The following is a 25,439-nucleotide window of genomic DNA, read 5'->3' as shown; positions in this document are numbered from 1 at the left end:
ACACACATATATATATATATATATATATATATATATATATACATACATACATACATACATAGATACATACATATTTTGTATCTTTATTATTCTCCAAATATCATTTTTTTAATTAATTACTTTTTATATTTAGATCACTACAATATATATAAAAAATATACAATATTTGTTTTTTTATGTACACAAACATATCTATATATGTTTAAGATAGATAGATAGATAGATAGATAGATAGATCGATAGATAGATAGATAGATAGATAGATCGATAGATAGATAGATTTATATGAAGACTCAAGTTATAAAATATTAAAATATTATAAAGTATCATCTGCAAAATTTACTTAAAAAGTACTCACAATGCAGGAGAAAACTGACTGTAAATCAATATGTTTTGTCCGATTGGACTATTATTACAGCAGCTTTAACATATAAGCAGCATTTTACTGCTGCAGCTGCTGAGATGGAGCTATTTAAAGGTATTTCATATGCAGTTTGGTGGTTCAATTTAATGTCATGCATTTTATATTCTCCTTTCAGCTTTTTACTTTTCTTTAATCTGTGGAGAAGCTGTCAGATAAATGTCGCACAGCAGAATCATTAAAATATGCAAGTCTCAAATATCTGCACTTATAGTATATGAATGTCCTTTGCAGCACCGTGTACTGTCTGTAGTGTATATGATGTGTAAATCATTATGAATTATTATACTGGCGTCATAAATGCTGTCAAAAAATACTTTGGCAGGATTGTGTTTAAGTTCGGTCGAGCCAAAAAAAGCAAATCTGAATCTGAGAGGAAGGATAGAGTGACTCAAATCTGATCTGCAGTCAGTTGGACGGATAGACGCAGGTTATTTCTGAAGCCACACACACAGACACACACACACACACTACAGAGTGAGAGTGTGACACCATCAGTCATCATGTTCCAGTGAGAGTAAAGAGTCGATCATCAGAAAAGGAGAATCCTGTTTTCTGCTCTCCTGCTCTCTGACAATCAGCATGTACAGTAAATGTGTGTGTGTGTGTGTGTGTGTGTGTGTGTGTGTGTGTGTGTGCGTGTGTGCGGTATCTCAGTCAAACATATGCAGCCTGCAGTCATACTGTATCCAACCATGACGAATCAGAGTGTTTATGGGTCTTTAAAAGCAACATTAGAGCAGAAACTGTCTGCAGGACGTTTCACACTGACAGTTGGACATCTTATTACTTCACATAATAACATGATGTGGCAGAGCAATTAACTGAAATCAATTATCAATTGCTCCTGTGAAGCAACTGACAGAGAGCGAAAACAGGTGAGAGTTCCCCTCAAGGGCGTTTTTGGCCAAACTGTAGCTTTTATGATTGATCCGACTTCACTTTGAGCATCCTGAGTTCTTACCGAATGTCCACATATGTGTTTTGTGAAGAAAAATGAAGAAATTGTTCTTTTTAGAGCGATTAGAAGAAACTGGTACCTCTGCTTTCCTCCACACTGCAAATTATTTGTTTCTTACCAATATAAAAAAACTTCCATTTAGAAGTGTTAGATAACTTATCTTGTTTTAAGAGTTAATTGCTTATTTTAAGTGTTCAATATGTTTATTTCTAGATTTAACTATTTTAATTCAAGAAATCTTGTCAATTGAAATTATCTGTCCATGCAGCAAGATAAGTTCCCTCAGATTTAGTGTTTTTATCTTGTTTTTAAACCCTGCTTTTTTGCAGTGCAGAAATTTTGCCGCCTTTTGGTCTATGAGGCTGTAGGTGAGTGTTGGTGGCGCATCTACGCCCAAACTATAACTCTGACAGCTTTAGCAGACGAAAGTGAGTGAGAAGACAAATTTCCCTACGTTTCTATGTATAAATTAGAGTGTAGAGTGGCATCTGCCGCCTGGCATGCAGTTTCCAAATTTAGTATTTGACAAATTTTTCTCTCTCTCTGCACTCTAGCTATGATGTCATACTCTCTAGACCTTCCATAGGGTAACATTGGGGAGATTTTTTGGCATATTTTTGCTGAAAAAGTTGAAAACCGTTTGCTGAAACCCTTAGAAAAGTCATAGCACACTTGTCATGGCTGAGCTGGTCGATTTGATACCTTTTTAATGTGTGACCAAAACTCAATAAATCAGGGGACACATGCAGGTCTGAATCCACTGCAGAAGTGCCCAAAACCTGCATTCTGTGCAAAGAAGTCAGATGATTTGTGACCTCAGTAAAAATTCTCATAATGAGTTTATGGTCTCAATAGTTAGTTTCAAGTCTTCTTCAATGCAGCATGTTGTTTATTTAGTAAATTATGATCCATTTAGAGTTAAAACAGAGAAGAAAGCAGGGAAGGGGTTAGGGCGGGGCTACGCCTTGATTGACAGGTCACTACCCAGAAAACCTGTGTAGTAATGGATCTATAATGTGAATAATGTAGAAAAGCATCATGTGTTCTGCAACATTAAGTTATATGTTACGGAGTTCAGTCTGAGACTAGTCTGAGACTAAGCTGTGACTGTGTATGTGTGTGTGTGTGTGTGTGTGTGTGTGTGTGTGTGTGTGTGTGTGTGTGTGTGTGTGTGTGTGTATCTGTCTGTGTGTGTGTGTGTATCTGTCTGTGTGTGTGTGTGTGTGTGTGTGTGTGTGTGGCGGAGGATTTCTCCGAGCTGACCCAGACAGAAAGCGCTGACTGCTGACTGCGGCGGGCTCTGGACGTCAGAATGAGAAATCAAACCAACAGAAAATCAGCTCCATGTGTTTAAAAATTGAACTTAATAGTTGGATCGAAGGGAAATTGAGCTGAGTTGCAGAAAAACTGTCTGATAATTGATGTTTTGTGTTGTGGCTGGTTGGATTCCTGTGACTCCTGAACCACCACAGCTGCAGGCGCTCATTATCCATCACACTCTGACTCTATAAACCCAGTCGGCTCAGTGAGTTCCTGGGGTTGGGCCCAGCAAACAGAGTGGCCTCGTTTCTCGCTCTAACACGTGTCTCATACTCACTCTCCAGGTTCCCGGCCAGCAGGTAGAGCCAGGTGAGCAGCACGACAGCCGTGAGCGACGCCACCAGCAGCTTCAGGCGCCCGCGGCACAGCAGGTTCATGGTGGGACGGCGGCGCTGAGGGCTCTGAGGGTCGGGAGAGGAGAGGGGGGAGGGGTTCAGGTTGGGCTCAGTCCCTCGTCAGGTCCCTGCAGCATCCTTTCATCTACAGAGGAGAGAGAGAGAGAGATTTTTATTTATTTATATTTATATTTATTTATTTTTATATATATATTTATATATATATTGCTTTCCTTATCTTGTCTTTTTTTTTTTTTAAAGATTACTTTTTAGGCATTTTTAAGCTTTATTGACAGTGACAGAGTGAAAGGGGGTGACAGAGGGGAAGACATGCGGCAAAGGGAGCTCAGGCCGGATTCGAACCCAGCTTATTTTAATTATATTAAATCACTGCAATGCAAAAAAAATACAAGATTAGTCTTTTTTAAAATATCTGTATATAAATTCTATATCTTTTATATTCTACATTTAATTAATAAACTAATTTTATTTATTTATGCATTCTCATTATAATTAAATCCCTGCAATGCAAAAATATACAATGTTTGTCTTTTTTTATTTGTATATACACATTCTATATCTTTATTATTCTTGTATTTTTATTTATTTTATTATTTTCTATATTTAAATCACTACAATGCAGAACTATACAATATTTATCTTTTAAAAAAATGTATGTATACATGTATTTATTCTATTTGGATTTATTTATTTTATTTGAAATCACTGCAATCCAAAAACATATTTCCGTCTTTTATTGTATTTTATCAATATGGATGTATCTATACATATTCAATATCTTTAATATTCTCTCAATAGAACATTACATATTTATTTAAAATCTAACACATTGAAACTCTTAATTCAGTCTCTACAACACTCCTTCCTTTATTTGTCCATCTGATAGAGATGGTTACTGGTCTCTTGTTGCATCAGATATAAAATTAAATGAAATAAGTGTCCATTTTCTCATAAGAAAGTTGTTAAACACACACAAACACACACACACACACACACACACACACACACACAGTGTCACATTGTAACACCTAAACTGGTGAAAACCTGAAGAAGAACTCAGAGAAGATCTGTGAAGCTCCCTGAACCCTTTGTTCTACAGCCTCTATCATTAATCCCACTTTAATTAGACAGAAGCCTGAAGAGAAAACACAGAGTGTGACTCCACATCGCTGAGGAGGAAACTTTAAGCTGAATCCTCTGAGAGTCAACACGTTTCATCTGTTTCTGTCTGCATAAATAAAAAACTGCATCACTTCAGCAGCAGCATCAGTGGATTCACCAGAACTGTCTGAAGAACCAACAGCACAATGATCCACAGTCTAGAGGATAACAGTCTTTACTTCTGTCTGTCTCAGTGAAGAAGGTTAAACAGGGCCAAGTGAAAGTGAAACTAACAAGCATCACTTTTGTGCAGCAGTTTAATACAAAACAACCCAGAGGAGAAATCCAGCAGCTCACATCTGGAGTAAAATTCACGACCTGCACCACGCTTCATGCTGCAGACATAACAATAATAATGATCATCAAAACTATGGTGACAGGACGATTTAAACACATAAACACATACACCAGTTGGTAATCTTGGAGTTTCACAAATTTTTGACGCGTCACAGTGAAGTTATTTTTATGCAATTATCTCAGGAGTTTTATTATATAAAACTGAACCTCTGAGGTGGGAACCTTGCTGCAGAAACTGGTGATTCTCACACATTTTTACATATGAAATGTTCCCTCACAAAAAATACACAAGTAAAACTTGTGTTTTCACAAGATTTAAAAATGACAAAACTGACAAATATGTAATTGATATTTTCTTGTGCAAGTGAGTCTGTTATTTCACTCCTGAATTATAAATATGTTTTTGTGCGTTGTTGACCTTGGAAACATCTGTTTCATCACAAAATCCACAATAGGGGATTTCTAAACATTTTTACTTGTGAAAACATGATTTTGAATTTTTTTTTGTGACGAAACATTACATGAGATCTAAATATGACAAAAATTATAAATATATAATTGTTCAAGTCAATTTGTTAATTCACTTAAAAAATATAGATTTTTTTGTTTGAGATTCAATGTTGGTTCTCATCACAAAGTCCATTCATCACGTTTATTTAGTGGATTGTGGATCTTCAAATTTCCTTTTTTCCTGAGCACTTTAAGATTTTTATTGGTTAAATGTTAAATGAGAACTGAGCTGATGGAAATCTGCAGAACATCAAACACACACAGCGCTGAGTCTGTTTAATCTGTTTATTTCACACGTCTGTGATTTTAGTTTAATTTTTTAGGAAATTTCCACAAAAGAATTTTGTAAATTGTCAATTATAGAGAAACTAGAGATGCAATCATGGTTTTCTGAGATAGTTATTCCAGTTTAGTTTATTAGTAAATTGTTGTAAAATAGTATTTTGTGAGAGTTTCAATGGTTTGAAAGAGAACCGAAGGACCAAACGATTTATGAGTTTTCTGTTTGGATGACCTTGTGTGTGTTTAAGAGATACTTCATGAACTTTAGATAATGCCTGGATCATTCTGGAGGACGCAGTGATAAAAACAACAAGAAGACAAAACACAGTTGACCTTCAGAGATAAAATAAAAACAAAGAGCAAGGTGAGACTTCAGCTTGACTTTGTGCCTCTGCAGCTTCAAAACATCAAAGATTCAAACACAGAGAAGAGGTGAGAAACACTAAGAGTCAGTCAGAGTGAATGTTGTTACTAATGATCTGCAGCTCTGTGTCCACTCTCATATGTCTCTTTCAGGATGCTGACAATTAAGAAATTAAACTCTTATCAGCTATTTTTGTTGTTATCATTATATTTGTCCAAACAAATGTACCTTTATTTGTACCAGGCATTAAAATGAACAAGAAACTGAAGAAGACAAGGGTGATCTAATAATTTACGACGTGAGGACGACGTGACTACTGGAAGTGACATAGTTCAGTAAAAACATGATGCAGGAAGTTAAGAGATGTTTGAATCACATGCTGCACTTTGGTAAAACATGGACACCAACTATGCTCTGCTGGGAGACAGTTAAGGACTATTTTGGCCTTTTAGGACTTTGTTATATTCACATTGTGAGTCTTTTAGTCATTGTATGTCTTTTGATTCATAACTTTGTTTTGCTAATTTTCTGTTTATTGATAATTTTGTCTTTTTTGGTCATTTTCCATATTTATTTGGGTCATTTTGTGTCATTTTTGGTCATGATATGTCCTCTGTTTGGCTTGTATTACTTTATTTTGGTCATTTTGTGTATTTTTTTTTGGTTCATTTGTGTCCTTTTTGGTCATTTAGTGGATTTTTAGGGTAAAATTCTGGTAATTTTATAGCCTGGCTAACACCAGACTATTCTCAAATGAGGTCTAGTCTGGCAACCAACAATGCATTTCTCCGTAGAGGAGGTGTGGTTTACGATCCTCCGGAGCCGTTTATTGGGCGCTTAGAATGTCTATCAAAAGCGTCGTAGGTAGCTCTTAGCCAATCGTATCAGTTATACCAGATGACGTAGTAGAGCTACAGAAATGGATGTTTGTTGTGTGTGTGTCTGTGAGAGAGTGTTGCTTGCTGCTTTGATTGTCCAGTTCTCGCTTTCTGCAAGATTATTTATTTTCACGCTTTATTCCTCCTCATGTCATTCAGCCACACACATCCACGGATTTTATGGGCAATAAACAAGCTGCTGCGGGTCTCTCGGCGGCTCCGCTGTCCCCCGGCTCGTAGCCAGATCACCGGCGTTGCGGTAGCGCCGGTGATGTCGCTACGAGCCGGGGGACAGCGGATCCCTAAAACAGGGCTAAGAAACGGCCCTGGTTGCCAGACTGGATGGAGGTTCGAAATTAAATTCGAGCGCGCAAGGCAGTATGGGTATACCCAGGCTAGTAGTTTTAGTCATTTTACAACTTATTTTTTTTTATCTTTTTGGTCATTTTGTGTCTTATTTTCCAACTTTTTTGTCATTTTGTGTCTTTCTTGGTAATTTTCCATCTCCTGGTGAAAGTCCTGGTTTGTTTGACCCATCCACCTCCCCTCCCCTCCATGTTGCAAAAAGTTTAGCATTGAAAGCAAACCCTTCTTGTTTGGATGTCAGGTGTTCTTGGTGACTCTCTGGCCTCCTTCGTTTTCAATCTTTCAGAACAAATACCAACATTTAATGAAAAGATTGATAGGAAATCTACTCAATAAATTACATACCAAAGACAAGATCCATTCAGAGTATAATGAGTCATGTCCTTTCCTCTAATGCTGCCCTCAGATTAAATTCTACTGATCTAAGAACAGCTGAGCTCTCTCAGTCTCTGCACAAATCAGCTTTTGGATGGATGGATGGATGGATGGATGGATGGATGGATGGATGGATGGATGGATGGATGGATGGATGGATGGATGGATGGATGGATGGATGGATGGATGGATGGATGGATGGATGGATGGATGGATAGATAGATAGATAGATAGATAGATAGATAGATAGATAGATAGATAGATAGATAGATAGATAGATAGATAGATAGATAGATAGATAGATAGATAGATAGATAGATCGATAGATAGAACTTTATTGTCCACCGTGGTGAAAATTTGTCTTTGGTTCCTACAATATGTAAGATACAAACATAACACACATAAAAACATACAATCTCTGAATAAACATAAATACACATAAGTGTAGTCTGAACAACAGTGGAAAAGCGTGTTCTTGTCCTTCACACTCAAATTACCAAACCAAGTAGTTATATCAAACTGTAGAATGCTTTCAACCAGTCCCTTGTAAGCCATGTCAAGAATGTGTTGGCTTACACCAAAGCTCTTTTACCATTGTTTGTATTATTTCTCTAGAAGTCCATGACTGTGGACGTGTCCTTTTCTGCTGCCTTTCCTGTCACAGATGTTTTCTGAATGATTGTGGAAAATGTTGGATGTAGAAACGGCTCAATTACAGATTTGGGGGCTCATCATGATGATCTGTAATCACCTGTCATCATCTCCTGAGCAGCTCCACAGATCAATATGAAAACCTTTCATACTAACTGTCCCGGCTCTTAAACACAACGTCTTCATGCAGAGACAACACAGGAAACTCATGCAACTCACACACACAGCTAGAAGCAGCTAGAAGCAGCTAGAAGCATCAACCTTAACAGAAGTTTTTGGTGAAACAAGTTCACCTCAAGATGAATAAAGCAGCTGTTGTAGAGCTCTCAAAAATTATCCAAGAATTAACATGAACTTAAAGAAACAGATAATAGCTACTCTAGTGGCAGAAAACATCCACTCAACACTCAAGTCAAAGGGAATCAAACCAGCAACCAAAAACAAAGAAAGCTGCCCTCAGTAGTGACTGACAGGCTTTTCAATAAAGCAACAGCAGTAAATCTGAGTTACCATGTTTCGTGATGATGTTAAAGAACAAAAATCAGTTACAATTCCTCGGAAACAAACTAAATCAGACATTTTCATTGATGATCAGCTAAAACAAAAGTGATATTCCACGACCTGATCTTTATTCTGTGATTAAACTATTGACAGAAATGGAGATCAGACCTTTAACCTGCTTGAGATGCGTTCACGTCTCTGACCTTTTAAGACAAATTGTCGAACTTTTAAAGTTTATTCTGCAGCCAGAAACTCCAGAGGAGAACAAAACAAAAGATTTATAATGAGCAAAAAGATTTAAAACAAAATGTAATTTCCAGTTAACGACAACACTACAAGGGGGGAAAGTGTCTCGTGATTAAAAACACTCTGATTATCTGCTGTAAATGTGAATCAAACTGAGTGCAGGAATCCACTCCGACGCCCTGCCAGAGTTTAAACTTTCCAAGTGCATGGAGATGATTTATGAGTTAATTAGTGAGGGTGATGTATGAGCTGTATGTCGTTAAGAGCAGTGAAAGGTGCTGAGAGGGGAGGAAGAGAGAGAGAGAGGAGGACGAGGGAAGATAAGAAGAGGAGAGAGGTTATAAAGAGGAACGGACAGGGGAGAAACCTGGAAAGCAGCAGAGATGGGAGGAAAATAAAAGAAAGCAAAGACTAAGAGAAGAGAAATGGTGACAGAGGAGCAGATAAGGGAAGGAAAGATGCAGAAGCTGCGAAATAGAGAGAAGAGAAGAGAATAAAGGAAGATTTAGGCAATAGAGAGGAGATTAAAGTGCACAAGAGGAGAGAAAAGAGTGAGTAAATAAGGTCTGGGCTGAGCTGTGGAGGTGAATCGGCCTCTGAGCCTCCAACACTCATAAACCCAGCGAGGGGATAAAAGTGAGGGACAGAGCCACTAAAGAGGACTTTAATAGGCTGCTTTTGTTGATTCTGCAGGAGCTGCACAAAGCGCTTACACTTCTGGGCTCTAATTGTAGCCGTTAAAAACAAAAGAGTCGGCTGACGAGGAGCGCAGCGCTCTGCAGCCTCCTCAGCACGGGAGGGACGGCCGGGCCGCGTGGGCGGCACAACAGATAACTCTGTCTAATGGCTGGAAATGAAAGAATATCACACCGGTTCTGCTCAGCATGCTGCCAAAGGTTCTGAGAGTGAAGGTGGCGACAAGTTTAACCCTCTGAACTCCAACTAGCTGATTCAGGGTGTTTTTTTTCCAGCTCTTTTTGCATTATAAAACTTAATTGCACATAAATTAATCTATAAGTCCTGCCGTTCTATGGAATCAGAACAATTATGGCTGGAAGTGGGAACAAAAACGACAACATTTCCAAAAATGACAAAAAAAAAATGTAAAATTACCAAAAAAAAGTCCATATATTGAAGCATTGTCATGTTTCCAGCCTCTCCTGTCCTCTCCTCTCTGCTCTGTGTAAACAGATTAAATGAGATGTAGTTTGTGAATATGCAGCACTAAAGCTCAGCCTGAACCAAAATGATGGAGGACAAAGTCCTGATCTGTGTAGAACATCTACTTTTATTTACCTTCATGACTTCATTCTCATGCTTGCATGTTGAATGTTACTGCGGGCTGAAAATTACCTTTTTAATTTTAATCTTATACACAGCTGGTTTAGGAATATCAACTTTTGCAGGAAAATTGCTGTTTTTTAGTCTTGAATCTGCATATTACCTGCAGTAAATCTCACCTCACCTCCTCTGCTCTTTGTAAACAGATGTTCAGTGAATATTTGTCACATGACCGTTGGTCTCAGCAGAATCAAACATGTCTTCACAGTGCCTCTGAAGAGCAGAATTTAATGTTTTAAGTGCAAACGCTTTATTTTAAATGATACATGGAGAATAAAGAGATTCTGACACAAATATCAACATTTTAAGCTTAAATTTGGTGTTGTGTGTTTTTATTCACATTTTTGATTGAGAAATGCAAATATTTAGGAAAAAAAACTCTAAATGTTTCAAAAAACTTCTTGATGTGTCCAGCCCCTCATCGGAAACACATACATTTGCATTTTCTTACCCTGATTTCTCGGAAAATTATGTTAAAACATGCACTAAATGTGGCTAAAAGGTTCCTGTGTGGTGATCGATGCTGCAGAGACAAACAGAGAAACCTCCTAAGAAACAGACTCCACCTGCAGGGAGTCTCCCTGCCACTCAGGGATGCACCACCAACATATGATAATGCAATTAAGAGCTAAAAGCAGCGCTGCGGTCCAGCGGCCGCGTCCCATTTCAAACTGAAGGGCTTCTTAGCACCAAGCTAATCACACAGGAGATAGTCCTGATTAAGGGAATAATCAGCAGCTTCCTGCATTAGAGCCGTGCACAGATAAGAGAGGAGACGGGTAATCAACTGCACTCACTCTCTGAGCTGACCTCACTGACCCACACACACATGCACACACACACACTAACCCACGCGCCCGCACACACACACACGCACACACACGCACACACACACACACTGACCCACGCACATGCATGTGCGACAAGACAAGAGCTGCAGAGCACTTTCTCCTCCTTACATTCATTTGTGATTTCCTCTGTGTATGTGTGTGTGTGTCTGTGTGTGTTTGTCTGTGTCTGTGTGTCTGTGAGACATTAAAACTGATCTTCTTTTGAAGTTGCCGTTTTGCATTAAACTCCATGTTTATGTGCAGTAATCTAATTATCTCTCTCAGCTGCAGATTATGTGCATTAAATTGTGTTCATGCCCTGCAGGAAACAACCACATCATTATAGTATTATTATTATTTTTGTTTGTTTTAATGCCGTTTGTTTTTGATGTTGACCGAGCTGACAGATCACGAAGCTCAACGATGACAGTATTTGAGGACAGTGTTGGTCAGTCTGTCTGATGCATAATCTGTATTTTGCTGTATGAAAATGATTAAAGTGACAGAATTAAAACTTTATTTTATCAGAAATAAACAGGTGTTTTGATTTTGGGGAAATAATACAAATGTAATAACTGTCAATTTATGTTATCGCAAACAATAACTAATTAAAACTGACATGATATTGTATTGGGACTTAAGTACCATAATATCATGAAAAAAGTTGATTTTCCTAAAATAAAAAAAAATACTTTTTAATACTAATTTCTTTGCATGATTTTTTTTTGCATGATTTTCTTAAAGATCTTAAATCCTAATCTTATATTCCACAGCTGGTTTAGGAAAATTATGTTGTTTTTTTTGCATGATTTTGCATCACATTTTTTAATAATTTCCTAAATACCTTAAATTTTAATCTTATATTCCACAGTTGGTTTGGGAAAATCAACGTTTTTGCATGATTTTGCATGATTTGTTGCATGAGTTTCATAAAGATCTTAAATCTAATTATATTCCACAGCTGGTTAAGGAAAATCAACTTTTTTTGCATGATTTTGCATGATTTTCCTAAACTAGCTGTGGAATATAGATGCAAACATGCTAAACTCAGATGAGTAAGAGTCCAGTCAGAGTATTAAACTACAGTTATTGTATTAAAGATATGCAGCTCTATCAGCACAGACGGAAGCTTCACACTGAAAACATCCGCTGAGTCGTCCTGATGAGACGACAGAGTTCCTGATGCTGTCCGGCTGACCTGAGGTCTGCAGACGCTTAAATGTCCTATTAACTTTTTAATAATCTCATGAATGCAGCACGCAGCTGCGACCTGCCGGACCGACATCAATAACGATTAAACTGCGATCACGACTGGACGGCGATGAGGCGTGTTGTCTGAATACTGATATTAGTAATTATCCGCTCGGCCCGGGGTCTGCTGGGAAATCTTGTTCAATCAGGGGATGAGACGGCGATTAAAGATAACGACTGAGCAGTCTGTCCACAGAAACTTTAACCTTCAGGAGCTTCATAAAGCTGCTCCTCATCTTCAGGATTCCTGCTCCCGCCGAGTCAGAGCTGAGAAAGTGTGTGTAGCTTTAGAGCTGGCTGCCTCCAGCGATGCTGTTTATCATGTTTCAGCATCTTCCTGCCCTATTTCTTCCGCTCAGCCTCGGCTTCATCTCTCTGCTGCTGCTCCTCTCCCCCAAAAAGCTCAGAGCTCTGCAGCAGGAGAGACCTTCTCCTCTGTCCTGCACCGTGAAAACACAACGAATCCTCTGGAGTAACACGTCTCCATTAAACTCTCAGTGCAGGAAACGACACATGAGCATAAAACTGCAGGAGCTCCAGAATTAAAGTGCTACTGTAAACATTTTAGAAAACAGAGGGGAAAATATTCTCTAAACACCTCTGAAAGCTCTTAAAAAGCTACTAATGTGTCTGGATTACTTGTTGTAGATGTAGTTTGTGAATATGCAGCACTAAAGCTCAGCCTGAACTAACATGATGGGAGATAAAGTGCGTCCTGATCTGTGTAGAAAATCCACTTTTATTTCCCTTCATGACTTAATTCTCATGCTTGCACATTGCATGTTACTGCAAGCAAAAAATAACCTTTTTTTGCTGGTTTTAAGTCTTGAATCTGCATACAACCTGCAGGAAATCTCACCTAACCTCCTCCCACTTCCTCTGCTTCTATATTCAAACTAGTTGCCAGAGATGAGATCTACGTCAGCTGCTTCACCGACTGTATCGAGGCAGAAGAAAGTGCAGCTGCAGGATGCATCATCCTGGTTAAAATCAGAGCAAATAGCTGCTTCTGAGATGCTCGACTCTGAGTCTGGAAACAGAAGAATTATCGAGCGTGCTGCAACTACGTCCGGTGAAATCAAGTCAGAGAATGAAATAAAAGAGAGGATAAAAGACAAGAGCACAGAGCTTCTGACTGAACATGTGGATTAAAGCCTGACAATAAATCTGCTGACAGATATTATTGTCGTGTCAAATGTCTCTCAGTATCTGTGTATATGTGTTTGATATGTGGCATTTTGTGCCCTTTTTTTCCACAATATATAATGCAGAAAATGTTGCTTGGCGTGATTTAGAAATGGTGTCAGCTGGTGACAGTAACAATGTTTATTTAGCTGTCTATTTTATTCCTATTTATTCTTTATTTTTTCTGTTAACCCTGAAAAACCAGCGGGGAGCGGGGGGAAAAATGAGTGTATCTCATAATTAAGTTATGAACACACTCAAAATAAATTTCCTGTGGTTTGAAAGAATTTTGGGCAACATTTTTCCATTTACACTGTTGAAGGATAAAGCTGTGACATTTCTGTATCCAGAAAAATAAGAGCAGAAAAAATGATTATCATTTTTTGTGTGTTTTTTTGTGCACTTTTTAGCAATTTATTTCATTAGTATAAACATAAGTCAATACATATTATTAACATTTTGGATGTAAGGGTTGTATTGATGTAGAGCATATAAAAATGCTCCAAAAATGGCACCACAGCATGTAAAAATATAAAGATCTGCTCTGGCAGACTTGTTCTATGGTCATGAAGGGTTAATAAGGTTTTATGTTTGAAAAAAGTAGCATTCTGGGTGCATTTGCAGAGTGGTGACAAATCGCTGCACAATCCACACAAAAATAGTCAATTTTTATCCCAGATCTGAAGAATTACGGTAATTGGTTATCAATAAATTTCATTGGCCTCAAAAATCGGTTGTGGCTCTAGAAAATGATGCTGATATCAAATTTGATTCTCAGAAAAAAAATCTCATATATATATATATACATATATATATATATATATATATATATATATATATATATATATATATATATATATATATATATATATATATACATACATACATACATACATACATACAGACATACATATATATATATATACATATATATATACATACATATATATATATATATATATATATATATATACATATACATACATATATATATATATATATGTATATATATACATATATATACATATATATATAGGAGATTTTTTTCTGAGAAACAAACAAATATTTCCCCCCTCCTAATTTGTCCTTTTGCGTAAAAAAACAACAACAATATAATGTTAAAGTTAAGTATATTAATAAATCTCTACCCCTGTTTTAGTAAATATTGTGTTTATATGTTGATTTAAACACATTTCTGCTCCTGACATGACACAAGATGATATAAGTTGGTAGATTTGTGCATTTTATTTATTTTATTTTATTCTACTTTTTTATCTTTTTGTATTTTAACGTTTTATTGTCTACTTATATTTTTTATTGTGCTTTTATTGTGTTATCTATTCATTTTGTTTATCTTTTTGTGCAGCACTTTGGAAACCTTGTGTTTGCTAGAAACGTGCTATTTAAATACAGTGGATTGGATAGATTTTTGTTTTATTCAGAAAAATTACACTTAAGATTTCAGTGGTATAACACAGTATTGCTGTGAAATATATTTACTCTGGTTTACCTGCTGCTCTTAGTTAGTAACAGACAGATCTGAGAGCAGCTACAGCTCACAGCATCCATATTTCATCACACAGACTCACAAGTCAAATAGAACTCTTTGAGCGCTTCCTGTCATCTCTTGTTGTGTTTTCAGTCTACTTAATAAATGGACTGCTAGCTCGATTCTCCTCTTCTGATTTTAATTTGATTCCTTCAGGTCACGGCAGCGTACTCCACTTAATCTGCCGTCCTGTCGGGCCGCTCTCTGCCGGGCTGCGCCGTGTATTTCTTTGTGATTTATCAGAGTAAGCTGAGGTGGGATTAGTGGCTTTGTGACCGGGGACGACCTTTTCATTTCATTTCCCAGCAGAGTCCCACAGACACGGGCCGGCCCACGGTGATGCATGGCTGCAGGACATTTCACCACCAGTGCTGCTGCTGCTACAGTGAGATTTAGAGGCTCTATTTTTAACCCTATAAAGCCTGAACCGTGAAGTAATTGCAAAAAAATTTAACATTTTTTTTTGTGTTTATTGAACCTGCTGACAATTAAAAAAATAAATAAATAATATCAATTTGCATATATGAATTCTAATTTGTATCATACATCAGGTCTTTTGGTGCAATTTGTTGCTCACAGTTTGTTTTTCTTGAACCAACAAAAACATATAAAACCTAATATTTCATGCAGAAATGACGGATCCACCAGTGAAACCAGCGAATTATTTTTGCTACATCTGGTACTTTTGTGCAATTTGTTGCCCAGTTTGTTTATTTTTATCACATCTACAATGCTCAATTTTTTTTTTTTTGCCATCTAAAAATACACACCAAAAAAAAAAAAAAAAATGTATTTCTTTGAATTGTTTGAGAGATATCTCAGTTTTACTCTAAATATACCTAATTATGTCAGTTAAACCTTTACTTAGTTTACCTGAATGAGGAAAATACTTTATGTTGCTTTATTTAATGCATAATGTGTGAAATGCAAAACATTTCAAATAAGTTGTTGTGAGTTCCTAATGTATCAAATTTAACACACACACATTTTCAACATGGTTTTACTATAAATTAAAATATGAAGTATTATGCATTATGCCCTCTGATGCATTAATTACTGATTCCTAGTGGATTATTCAGCTACTGCATGTTTCTGATTGTACGCATCAGGTTTTTCAGGAAAAAAAATATCACACTGATGATGTAGAGGTCTCAAAATATGATACATTTGGCTTTGTAGGGTTAACATATTGCACCTTAAACTGCTTGTATTCATCACATGCATGATACTAATCATTAACCAGCACAATACAAACAGAGAATGTTTGCAGGTGAAACATCATGCTCCTTTCTCTCTAATCCGTCAGTCGATCAATCACGACGAGTTTAGAGGATTGTGAACTCATCCTGCAGATTGTCTGTGAAATGTAAAAGCTAAGACTGATTTAAGAGGCTTATGAAATCATAAATAGAAGACATAAACAAGCTAGAGATGAGCACAATGTATGCATTTGGACAATTGCACTTCTTTTCAGGAATGCAACTGGGAATAAAAACATGAAACAAAATGTAATCAAAGCACTTTTTAGATCATTTGTGCAACAAAGTTTCTGCAAACAAGGCCGTGATGTTTGTTTATAACTAAGTTCTGAGCTGTAGATGTCCTCAATATTCAGATTGTTCAAAATCAGAATGAGTTTTATTGCTGTATGAAACTGATTAAGTGACATACTATAAAAACATTATCTTATCAGAATAAACAGGATTTTTGCGCTGGGGAAATAATACAATTGTAATCAATCTCAATTGATGATATCGCAAATGTTTAAAATTGCCATAATATTGCATTGTGACTTTAGAATTGTGGTAATATCGTGCAAAAAAAGTGATTTTGTGGAATATAAGATTAAGATTTAAGATCTTAATCTTACATTCCACAGCTGGTTTGGAAAAATCAACTTTTTTGCATGATTATTGTTATTATAATTGTATTATGAAACAAAATGTAATCAAAGCACTTTTGAGATCATTTTTCCATAGTTTCTGCAAACAAGGTCATATTGTTTGTAAATAACCAAGTGTTAAGCTGAAGATGTCCTAAATATTCAGATTGTTCAGAATCAGAATCACTTTTTTTTGCTGTTTTGTGAATATGAATAAACAATGTACTAAACTATAGATATAGAATAAATAGCTCTCCTCCAGGCAGGTTTAAAGAAATGTAACAATACTCTGCTATGATTAATATTTAGTTTAAGATGGTTTACCCACATTAAAAGTAAAGAAATAAAGCTCTGAATAAAGTTTGGAAATTTTCTCCTCCCGCCTCGGGGCGCGCCCACCACAGCTGCCGGCTCTGTCTGCAGACTCAGATGAATCTGTTGTGCAACAAAACCGCTGAGCAGCATCAGGACGGAGAGTTTAGTGAGCATCTTTTATTTGTTTATGTTGTTTGTTAGCTTGTGGCTGCAGAGGCTGAGTGTTAGTGGTTGTGAAACATGTAATTATATATAGTTTATATATGAGGGGTGTGCCTCTCTGGTCTGAGGCCAAAAATCTGAAACATTAAATATGTAGCAAGTTCTGAAAGAGAAACATGAAGCTGCAGAACGGCGGGGAGATACTATATGTGCACAAACAAACACGCTATAGGAGCTTTGATGTGCAGCGTTATGAATGTTGTGATGTTCTTTCTCCACAAACCAGGTTTAGGTTTATTTATTTGCCAGTTTGCCATTCATAATGAATTTCATAATTTCATATGAATTCATATATATATGTCATATATATCGTAATAACTTAGTTATAAGAAAGTAATAACAAACTGATAGATAAGAAAACACATGTAAAACATCAACAACAAGTTATAACGACAATAACAAAAATAACAATATAAAAATAAAATATGAACATGATATAAAAGTGGGTTTGTGTGTGAATTAGAATGTTATTAACAGCAGTTAAATGGGCTTTTAGACATCTTTTGAAACATTTTATAGAGATGGAGTGCTTTGCCAGATGGGAAAAGGTATTCCATAATTTAGTCCCACTAAATTTAACATTAAATTGACCTCTGCATGTAAGAAATCTTGGAGGATGAAGATCTAAAGATTGACGCTTTGGATAAGAGTGAAGCTGAAAATTACATTTAAAATAAGTCTTAAAATGCTCTGGAAAGTTTTCATGATCTGAATATACCTTATAAGAGTTTCCGAACTATAAAGTTAAGTGCATTCGTCGGTTTAAATGAGACATGTGAATAAATTCTCTTTTGCTCTGATTTGTTCAAACCTGCAGCTGCACAAAAAACAATATGTGAACGATTAAATAAATAAGAATTGTTTATTTAATAGCATGCAACGTATGCCTCACATGTTGATGTGGAGGAGGAGGGGCTGGTGCCTTCTATGCAGTTTAATATAATGCAGAATTAGACTAATTTATTTGGTTCTGTTAATGCAAACAATAACTGGACAGTGTGTCAGTGAGCAGCCTGCTTTGTGTTTCATACTTTGGCAGAAATACTTTCACTTTCCCTTCCATTAAAGATGTGTTTAAAACATATTTTGCGTAAAAAAAACAAATCGGACACCGTTCGGCTAAGATTCTATCAAAATTTCACATTAACATAAATCATCATGATAAGCTTCCAATTCATTAAATGTTGTGAAACTAAAGTCTACTTTCTTATCTTTCCAACCGTATATTGTTTTAACCGCATACGTTAGCCTCGGGTTTACCAGAGTCGGCTAAAGGACGCTAACGCTGGTGAATTAGCCTAGCGCTAACTGTAGCCCAAATCGGACACTTAGATCTCCTCGCTGTAAAACAATGACTTTTTCAGGGGAAATTGGATGTTTCTGGGTAAGTCAAATAAATGACATCATTATCAACACACCCGGACCGTACTTCTGTCCTTCACAATGAAATACAGTACAGTAAAACTAAATATGTACTTTTAAGGTCGTCGCCTGAGTGTCGCCCAAGCATCCTTACTGCTTTCTCTCATCAGATTTACTTTCGTATTGTAATTAGACATGTAAATCTCCATGTACATAAATTAAATTTCACACGTAGATTGTTAAATATGTATCAATCAATTATACCTACACTGGTGGTGGCGATCTAATTCGAAATGACCGTGAAAACACCGGAAAGTGCAGCATTACAGATGTGTCCGATTTGGGATACAGTCTCTATAGTTCATGAAGAATAAAAGTATAGAACAACTATATAAACTGCTGAGTCAGCTGCATGTTTATAATATATTAATACACACACTCACACACACACACACGTCTCTGCCATTGTCTGATTTGCAGTGAAATTTAACATGCCACATACAGATCTGCAGTGCCACCTACTCCTCTGATATTTTGTTTTCGCTGCAGAGTGTTAAATGATTTGCAAGTTTTACTGGAAGTTTCTTCAGTTTGTGAATCTGTTTTTAATCAGTCATCAATATTCTGCAGTAGCTGGTATTAAAAAAACATGATTACAAACCATTCTCCTCTGTTTTATCTGCACTCTGTTGGTGACTTTTGTTTGTTTTCTTGCTAACTTTTCTGAGCTTTTTTGAGTTGTTATAATTGTACCTTTCACATCACTGAAAATGAGTTCTTGTCCTCAATGATTTCTCAAGATTAAAAACAAGTTAAATGAAATGGCTGCTTGTTTACCTCATAATATGTTTTGTAGCACATAAAAACACCATGCTTTTTTAAGGGACACTCCAACCAAATACATTGTAAAAAAGACACAAACTTTAGACAGAATTTATGGCTGTACAACCTTCAAAACTTTTCCAATGTTCCCTGAGATTGTATTTCGAAGGATGCATGTTCTGCCATATTGGAGGAAACAATACATGTTTAAAATATACTCAAGTGTATGCATGAGTACTGGAGAGGAAGCCTAGAGCAGCACCGAGCTTCCCTCCCACTCCACAATATAATGATAGTCAACAGAATATAATTTGTGAGCTCAAAACTCAATAGAACGACTTAAATCCAGAGAAATCTGAAATCTGAGAGAAGGGGACACTGTTTCCACAAAGATCTGTCATTTACAGCCCTGAGCCCCAAACTAAACTCATCTCCACTGTATTAAAGTGAACACTAATGTCTCAAAACGTGGAGGAATGAAGCAGAAACCACAGGAGGTGAAGCTGAAGCAGCATGTCTGCTTGTAAGACATCACAACACGAAGAGGAGCAGCAGCTCCTGCAGCAGCAGAGAGAACGTCTCAAAGGCAAAAACAGATAAATAAGAGTCAGCGCTCGCGGGAGAGATGAAGAAAAAAAAGCTTTGATGAATCAACAGACAGAAAGCTGACGAGAGAACAATCTGCACTACAAACGCTCTGCACACCTCCTCCTCCTCCTCCTCCTACACCTTCTCACTGCTCCTACTGCTTCAAGTTTAATCTTTCAGCGTCTTCAATCAGAGAGCAGGAGACACAGATATATTTCTACATTTTTTCTGGTAATTCTACTTTTTTCGTAATTTCGACCCTTTTTCTGGTAAATTTGACTTTTTTCTTGTAATTTTGACTTTTTCTTTTGTAATTTCTACTTTTTTTTTCGAAAATTTGACTTATTTTCTGGTAATTCTACTTTTTCCTGGTATTTTGGACTTTTTCTGGTCATTTTGACTTTTTTTGTAATTTCTACTTTTTTTCTGGTAAATTTGAAAATTTTTCTGGTAATTCATACTTTCTTCTTGTGATTTTTACTTTTTTTTTTCTAGTAATTCTACTTTTTTCTGAAGGCAGATTAAAACTTTTGATATAATGTAAAAATAGATTTTAAAAAATGTTTTAAAAAAGAAAACCTAACTTTGCAGCGTTATTTCCACAACTTCCCAACACGACATGGAGCCTATAGATTCCTTGCATCTTCTCGTTTCAGATGATATCTCCAGGATATTAATAAAAGTGAACCCGCTAGGGCCTCCAGAAAAAAAGACCCAGCCAAAACACTAAATATCGATATAGCAGCCATGAATCTATATTATATCGCCAGGCAAAATATTGCAAGACAGAGAGGCAGAAACATGCAGCAGGGACCTTTTCCCCGTCGTCCTACCTCATATTTCCTCTTCTGCGCTCTCGGATCGTATCATGTGGTTACAAGTCCAAGCTCAGCAGCTCAGAGCGATCCAGCTCTCCTCCTCCTCCTCCTCTCCTTCTCCTCCCTCCTTCTCCTAATCCTCCTCTTTCAGAGCTCCGACAATAAACTCCAGAGTTCTTTTCTTTCTCTCAGCAGACTTTTGTCCCAATTCTTCAACCTCTGTCGCTGCTCCATGCCCTCCTTTACGTTCCTTCCCTTCCCTTCCCTTAGCTGTGCGCCTCTCCTCTCCTCCCACTGCTCCTCCTCCCCCGTGCACAAACACGCCATAAATCGCCTCCACCTCCGAGGGAACGGCTCTGATTTCAGCCCCCTCTCCTCTCCTTCCTCTCCTCTTTCCTCCTCTCAGGGCTCTTACTGAAACGAGTTCAGCTCCGTGAGACAGATGGGAGGAGAAAGGTGGAAAAAGGAGAAACAGGAGGGAGAGAGGAGGGGTGTCACCTTACATACTGTCAGGAATAATAGAGAAGAGCTTTGTCTTCTTTTTTTTAAAGCTGTGGAATGCAAAAGTCTCTGAGACAGAAAAAAAGAAGTGTCTGGATTCGCTTGCCTCTGCACAATCCTGCACAGTATTGTTCACTTTAACCAATAAAGCAAACACCTGCAACTGGTGGACAAGAAGGAGGGATTTGTTCAGTTCTGGACTTAAAGAAAGTTGTGTTGCTGTTCAGCCTGACTCTGTGTGCATGTTCAGGTCATTTTGTTTCAGTGAGTCGAGCCTCCAGCCTGCAGCCGCTCACACAGAAGCTGCAGCGGCTGCTACGAGCAGTTAGCTCAGAAATCTGTCATTTTAAGAACTGTCATTTGTGCAAACCAACTATCAGCTGCAAACATCTCATACAAACATGTCACCATTGTCTCTGAGGGTTCTGGCTCTGGCCCAGGGAACACAACTTCTATGTTCTTAATCCAGCCTGCAGAGCTCTGATTGGTCAGCTGTGTTTCCTCAATGAGCAACAACAACAGAGCTGTTTGAATCAAAAAGATAAAGGCAGTTCCGACCTAACATCGCTATAATTAGACAACTTTGATGCTTATATTGCCTCCAGGGCAATATAATATAACAGCCATCAGATGGTTTCAGTGTGACCAGAGAAATACTTGATAACAGCTTTACAAACCAGAAGACACAAGACACAAATATAAATGTAATTCATGTGAAATTGTATTATTCTGACTATTGCATGTGATGGTAAGACTGGAACTCCAAAAACAAAAAGGCTTTTCAGGCCCATATGTGACCTTCCAAAACAGTTTTATACCGGCTAAATCAGACTCTGGCTCATTTTGCCGCCTTGGTGTGGCTCGTTTGTGCAGGTGTGAACAAAGTAATCAAACTCTGTGCAGACAGAAACACCTGCACCAAGACCCTTCCAAGAGGAGATCAGCCCGGTCAGTTAGAGGTGTGTTTGTGTGTGTGCGTGTGCGTGTGTGTGTGTGTGTGTGTGTGTGTGTGTAGCTGCAGTGAGACGTGTTGCATGAATTAAACAACAGATTGACTGAAATAGGTGTGTAAATTCATGCCTCGTCACATTGTGAGAAAAAAGGTCTAAACCAGACTGTAACATAAAAAAAACTAAGTGTAAACTTTCCGCACATACATGACAAAAGTGACACACGCGCGAACAGACACATGGCAGAACTGTCTTTTGGGATATTGTTTCCGCCCATCGGGAACTATGTGACATGAAGTAAGCTCGACAGTTAGCCTGCCCCCAAGCAGGCTAGTTCAGTGGTGTAAGTTACCATGGTTACTGAGCGGGGAGTCACATAAGCCACTTTGATGGAATGTATCTCTCACTTAAATTAGCGAGACTTATCAAAATAAGCCAGGCTTTTCCTTATCCACGTAGATGGAACAGCCCTCTGGTGATTGATGTTGACTTGCTCTGTCTGTGATCTGAACTCATCCTGATGAACAAACTGCAGCGTGCAGGAATAAACTTGTAGCTTGTATTTACTGAACATGATTCAGTTCAGTCTCTTCCTGCAGGCCTGAAGGTGCAGCTTCATGTTTCAGTCTGTATCAGTGTAATTAAAGAGCACACACACCAACTCTCACTGCAGCTACACACACACACACACACACACACACACACACCTCTTACTGCAGCTACACACACATTCACACAGACACACACAACACACATTTCTCATTTCAGCTACACACAACACACATTTCTCACTGCAGCTACACACAACACACACCTCTCACTGCAGCTACACACACACATACACAACACACACCTCTCACTGCAGCTACACACACACACACACACACACACACACACACACACACACACACACACACACACCTCACTGCAGCTACACAGAGCAGCAGACAACAAAACTTCTGGAGATATTTTGTAGTTTCCTTCTTGTCAATAATCCAATTAAAACACCAAAACCAACAATTAAGGTATCTAACACATCCTGTGTGTTTGTGTGTGTGTGTGTGTGTGTGTGTGTGTGTGTGTGTGTGTGTGTGTGTGTTTCCACTCTGCTGCACATGTTGCTTCATCACCATAAACACAAACCCACTGGAATTTATTTTGACTCAATCTCGAGCTGCACAACATCGTTCTGATAGAAACTGTCTGTGTGATGTTCGATGTCACGTCGGGCAAATTAACTGTCAAAATGTCAAACTTATACTAAAACAACTTTTTTTTGCTGCTTGATAAGACATTTCCTGATTTCCATGACTGATCCAGTGTTCCTCATTTACAATGTACGGTCTGGGTCGACACGCCAGTTTCATAATGAACCCAAATATTATTCAGTTGGTGTCTGTTCAGGCTTCAGCTGCTGACATTCATATACATCCAATTTGTTTATTATAAAGTTATTCACAAGATTTCTTGATCGTTTTCTCCTCTTAATTTGGCTCTCAAATTGCTCCAGAATTATGCACTAAACTTTAAAACATGTTTGCAGGGAGATCAAACCCCTGGACAAGTCTAATACTATATATTTGGATCAACATTTCCTCATTATATGTGTTAAAAATGTGATCCAGGTGTCATTTAATTCCATTCAAAACACATTTTCTGTCTCTAATTAGTAGTATATAAAACTTTAAATGCAAACATGGTGTAAGGTCCCCAAAGCAGTAATATGTCTTTCCTTCTAAAATCAGTTTTGGTCTAATAACCCATCTGTTTGGTTCTGTGTCTGACTGGAACAAACAAACTGTAGCTGAAATGGACACTGTTGAGCATAAATGTTGAGTTTCTGTTTGACTTTGTCCATGATGCTCTGCTCCTGAGTCCTCTCTGTGGTGTCTTTAACTTTTTATATCCAGGAAACAGAGATAGCAGCTCTGCAGAGTGCAGCTTCACTCCTCCTCTGAGATAAAAACAGGCTTTAACAGACCCGGGTCAGTAGGTCAACAACACTTTCTGCAGTTTGCTCCGACCAAAACAACAAGTGTTTTATGTCCCGCTGCAGCCGAGGAGCGAGGATCAGGTGACTGTCCTCCAGACGCCTCTGCAACTTAACAGCAACACTTCTCTCCTTGTTATGAGGTCAGGGGTCAGTTAACTGGCCCACAGGGGGGAGTTACTGCAGGCTGGCAGCTCTCAGACTGAGGGAGGGTCCAGAGAAAGAGAGAGAGATAGAGAGAGGAGACAGTGGAGGGGAGGGGGAGGAGTCTGGTTTCCCCCAAACACCTGCTGCACCTCCTCCTGCAGACTCTCAGTCTTATCTTCTTCTTCCTCTTCTCTTCTGCTAAAAACGAGCCGTCCAGCTTCAGTTACAGCTCACAGACCACAGACACTGAGCTCGAGATTTAAATTAAAAAGCCAACCACCAAAACAGACTTCACGCACAGTCATGGAAAAAAATGTTTTGCACCATGTTTTCTTCAATTTCTTGTTAATTTAATGCCTGGTACAACTAAAGGTACATTGTTTGGACAAATATAATTATAACAACAAAAATAGATCATAAGAGTTTAATTTAAGAGCTGATTTTCTTGATAATAACCAAAATCATTATCAAGAAAAACATGGAAAATGGCTAGATATCAGCAAAGAATGTACCTTTAGTTGTACTGGGCATTAAAATTAACAAGAAATTGAAGAAAACAATGGTCTAATATTTTTTTCCATGGCATATGTATATAAGTTTAACTGCCCTTCAATGCCACACAAATGTTAAATCATCAGAAAAACTCAAACCATTTAGACAAGCCAGAATCCAAAAAAGTTTGGACACTGTGCAACATAAAATATTTTAAAAATTCAGAATTAGTGTATATATTACATCAAAATTAAGTTTTAACAGTTTTATGTGTACAGTAAGACAGGTAAGTAAATTCTGAATTTCAATGCACAGTGATGCTCTGCCACCATGTTCATTCTTTACCATTTGTATAATTATAAACAACAATTTCTGCACTTCTTGAGCCAATAAATACTCCTGTGAGGACACTAAAATGATTTACAACATAAATCCACAGAAACAGCAGCCTTTTTAAAACTGTGGACCGTACATTTGTGCTATTTTTAGAACGTGCCACAAGCCG

The 25,439-nt window shown here is 37.6% G+C and overlaps 1 protein-coding gene across 1 annotated transcript in view; it reads right to left on the bottom strand.

Annotated features, from left to right (window-relative positions):
- Positions 1-25,439, bottom strand: part of large2 (LARGE xylosyl- and glucuronyltransferase 2) — a 124,638-nt gene that overhangs the window by 33,165 nt on the left and 66,034 nt on the right. Inside the window, exon 3 of the mRNA XM_059348364.1 lies at positions 2,980-3,182. Coding sequence (XP_059204347.1) covers positions 2,980-3,079 — 100 coding nt within the window. The 5' untranslated portion in view covers positions 3,080-3,182. The remainder of the gene's footprint in view (positions 1-2,979; positions 3,183-25,439) is intronic.

The sequence above is a fragment of the Centropristis striata genome, chromosome 2, assembly GCF_030273125.1.
Source record: "Centropristis striata isolate RG_2023a ecotype Rhode Island chromosome 2, C.striata_1.0, whole genome shotgun sequence".
NCBI classification, from domain to species: Eukaryota; Metazoa; Chordata; class Actinopteri; order Perciformes; family Serranidae; genus Centropristis; species Centropristis striata.
This window is presented reverse-complemented; position numbering and strand designations above follow the sequence as displayed.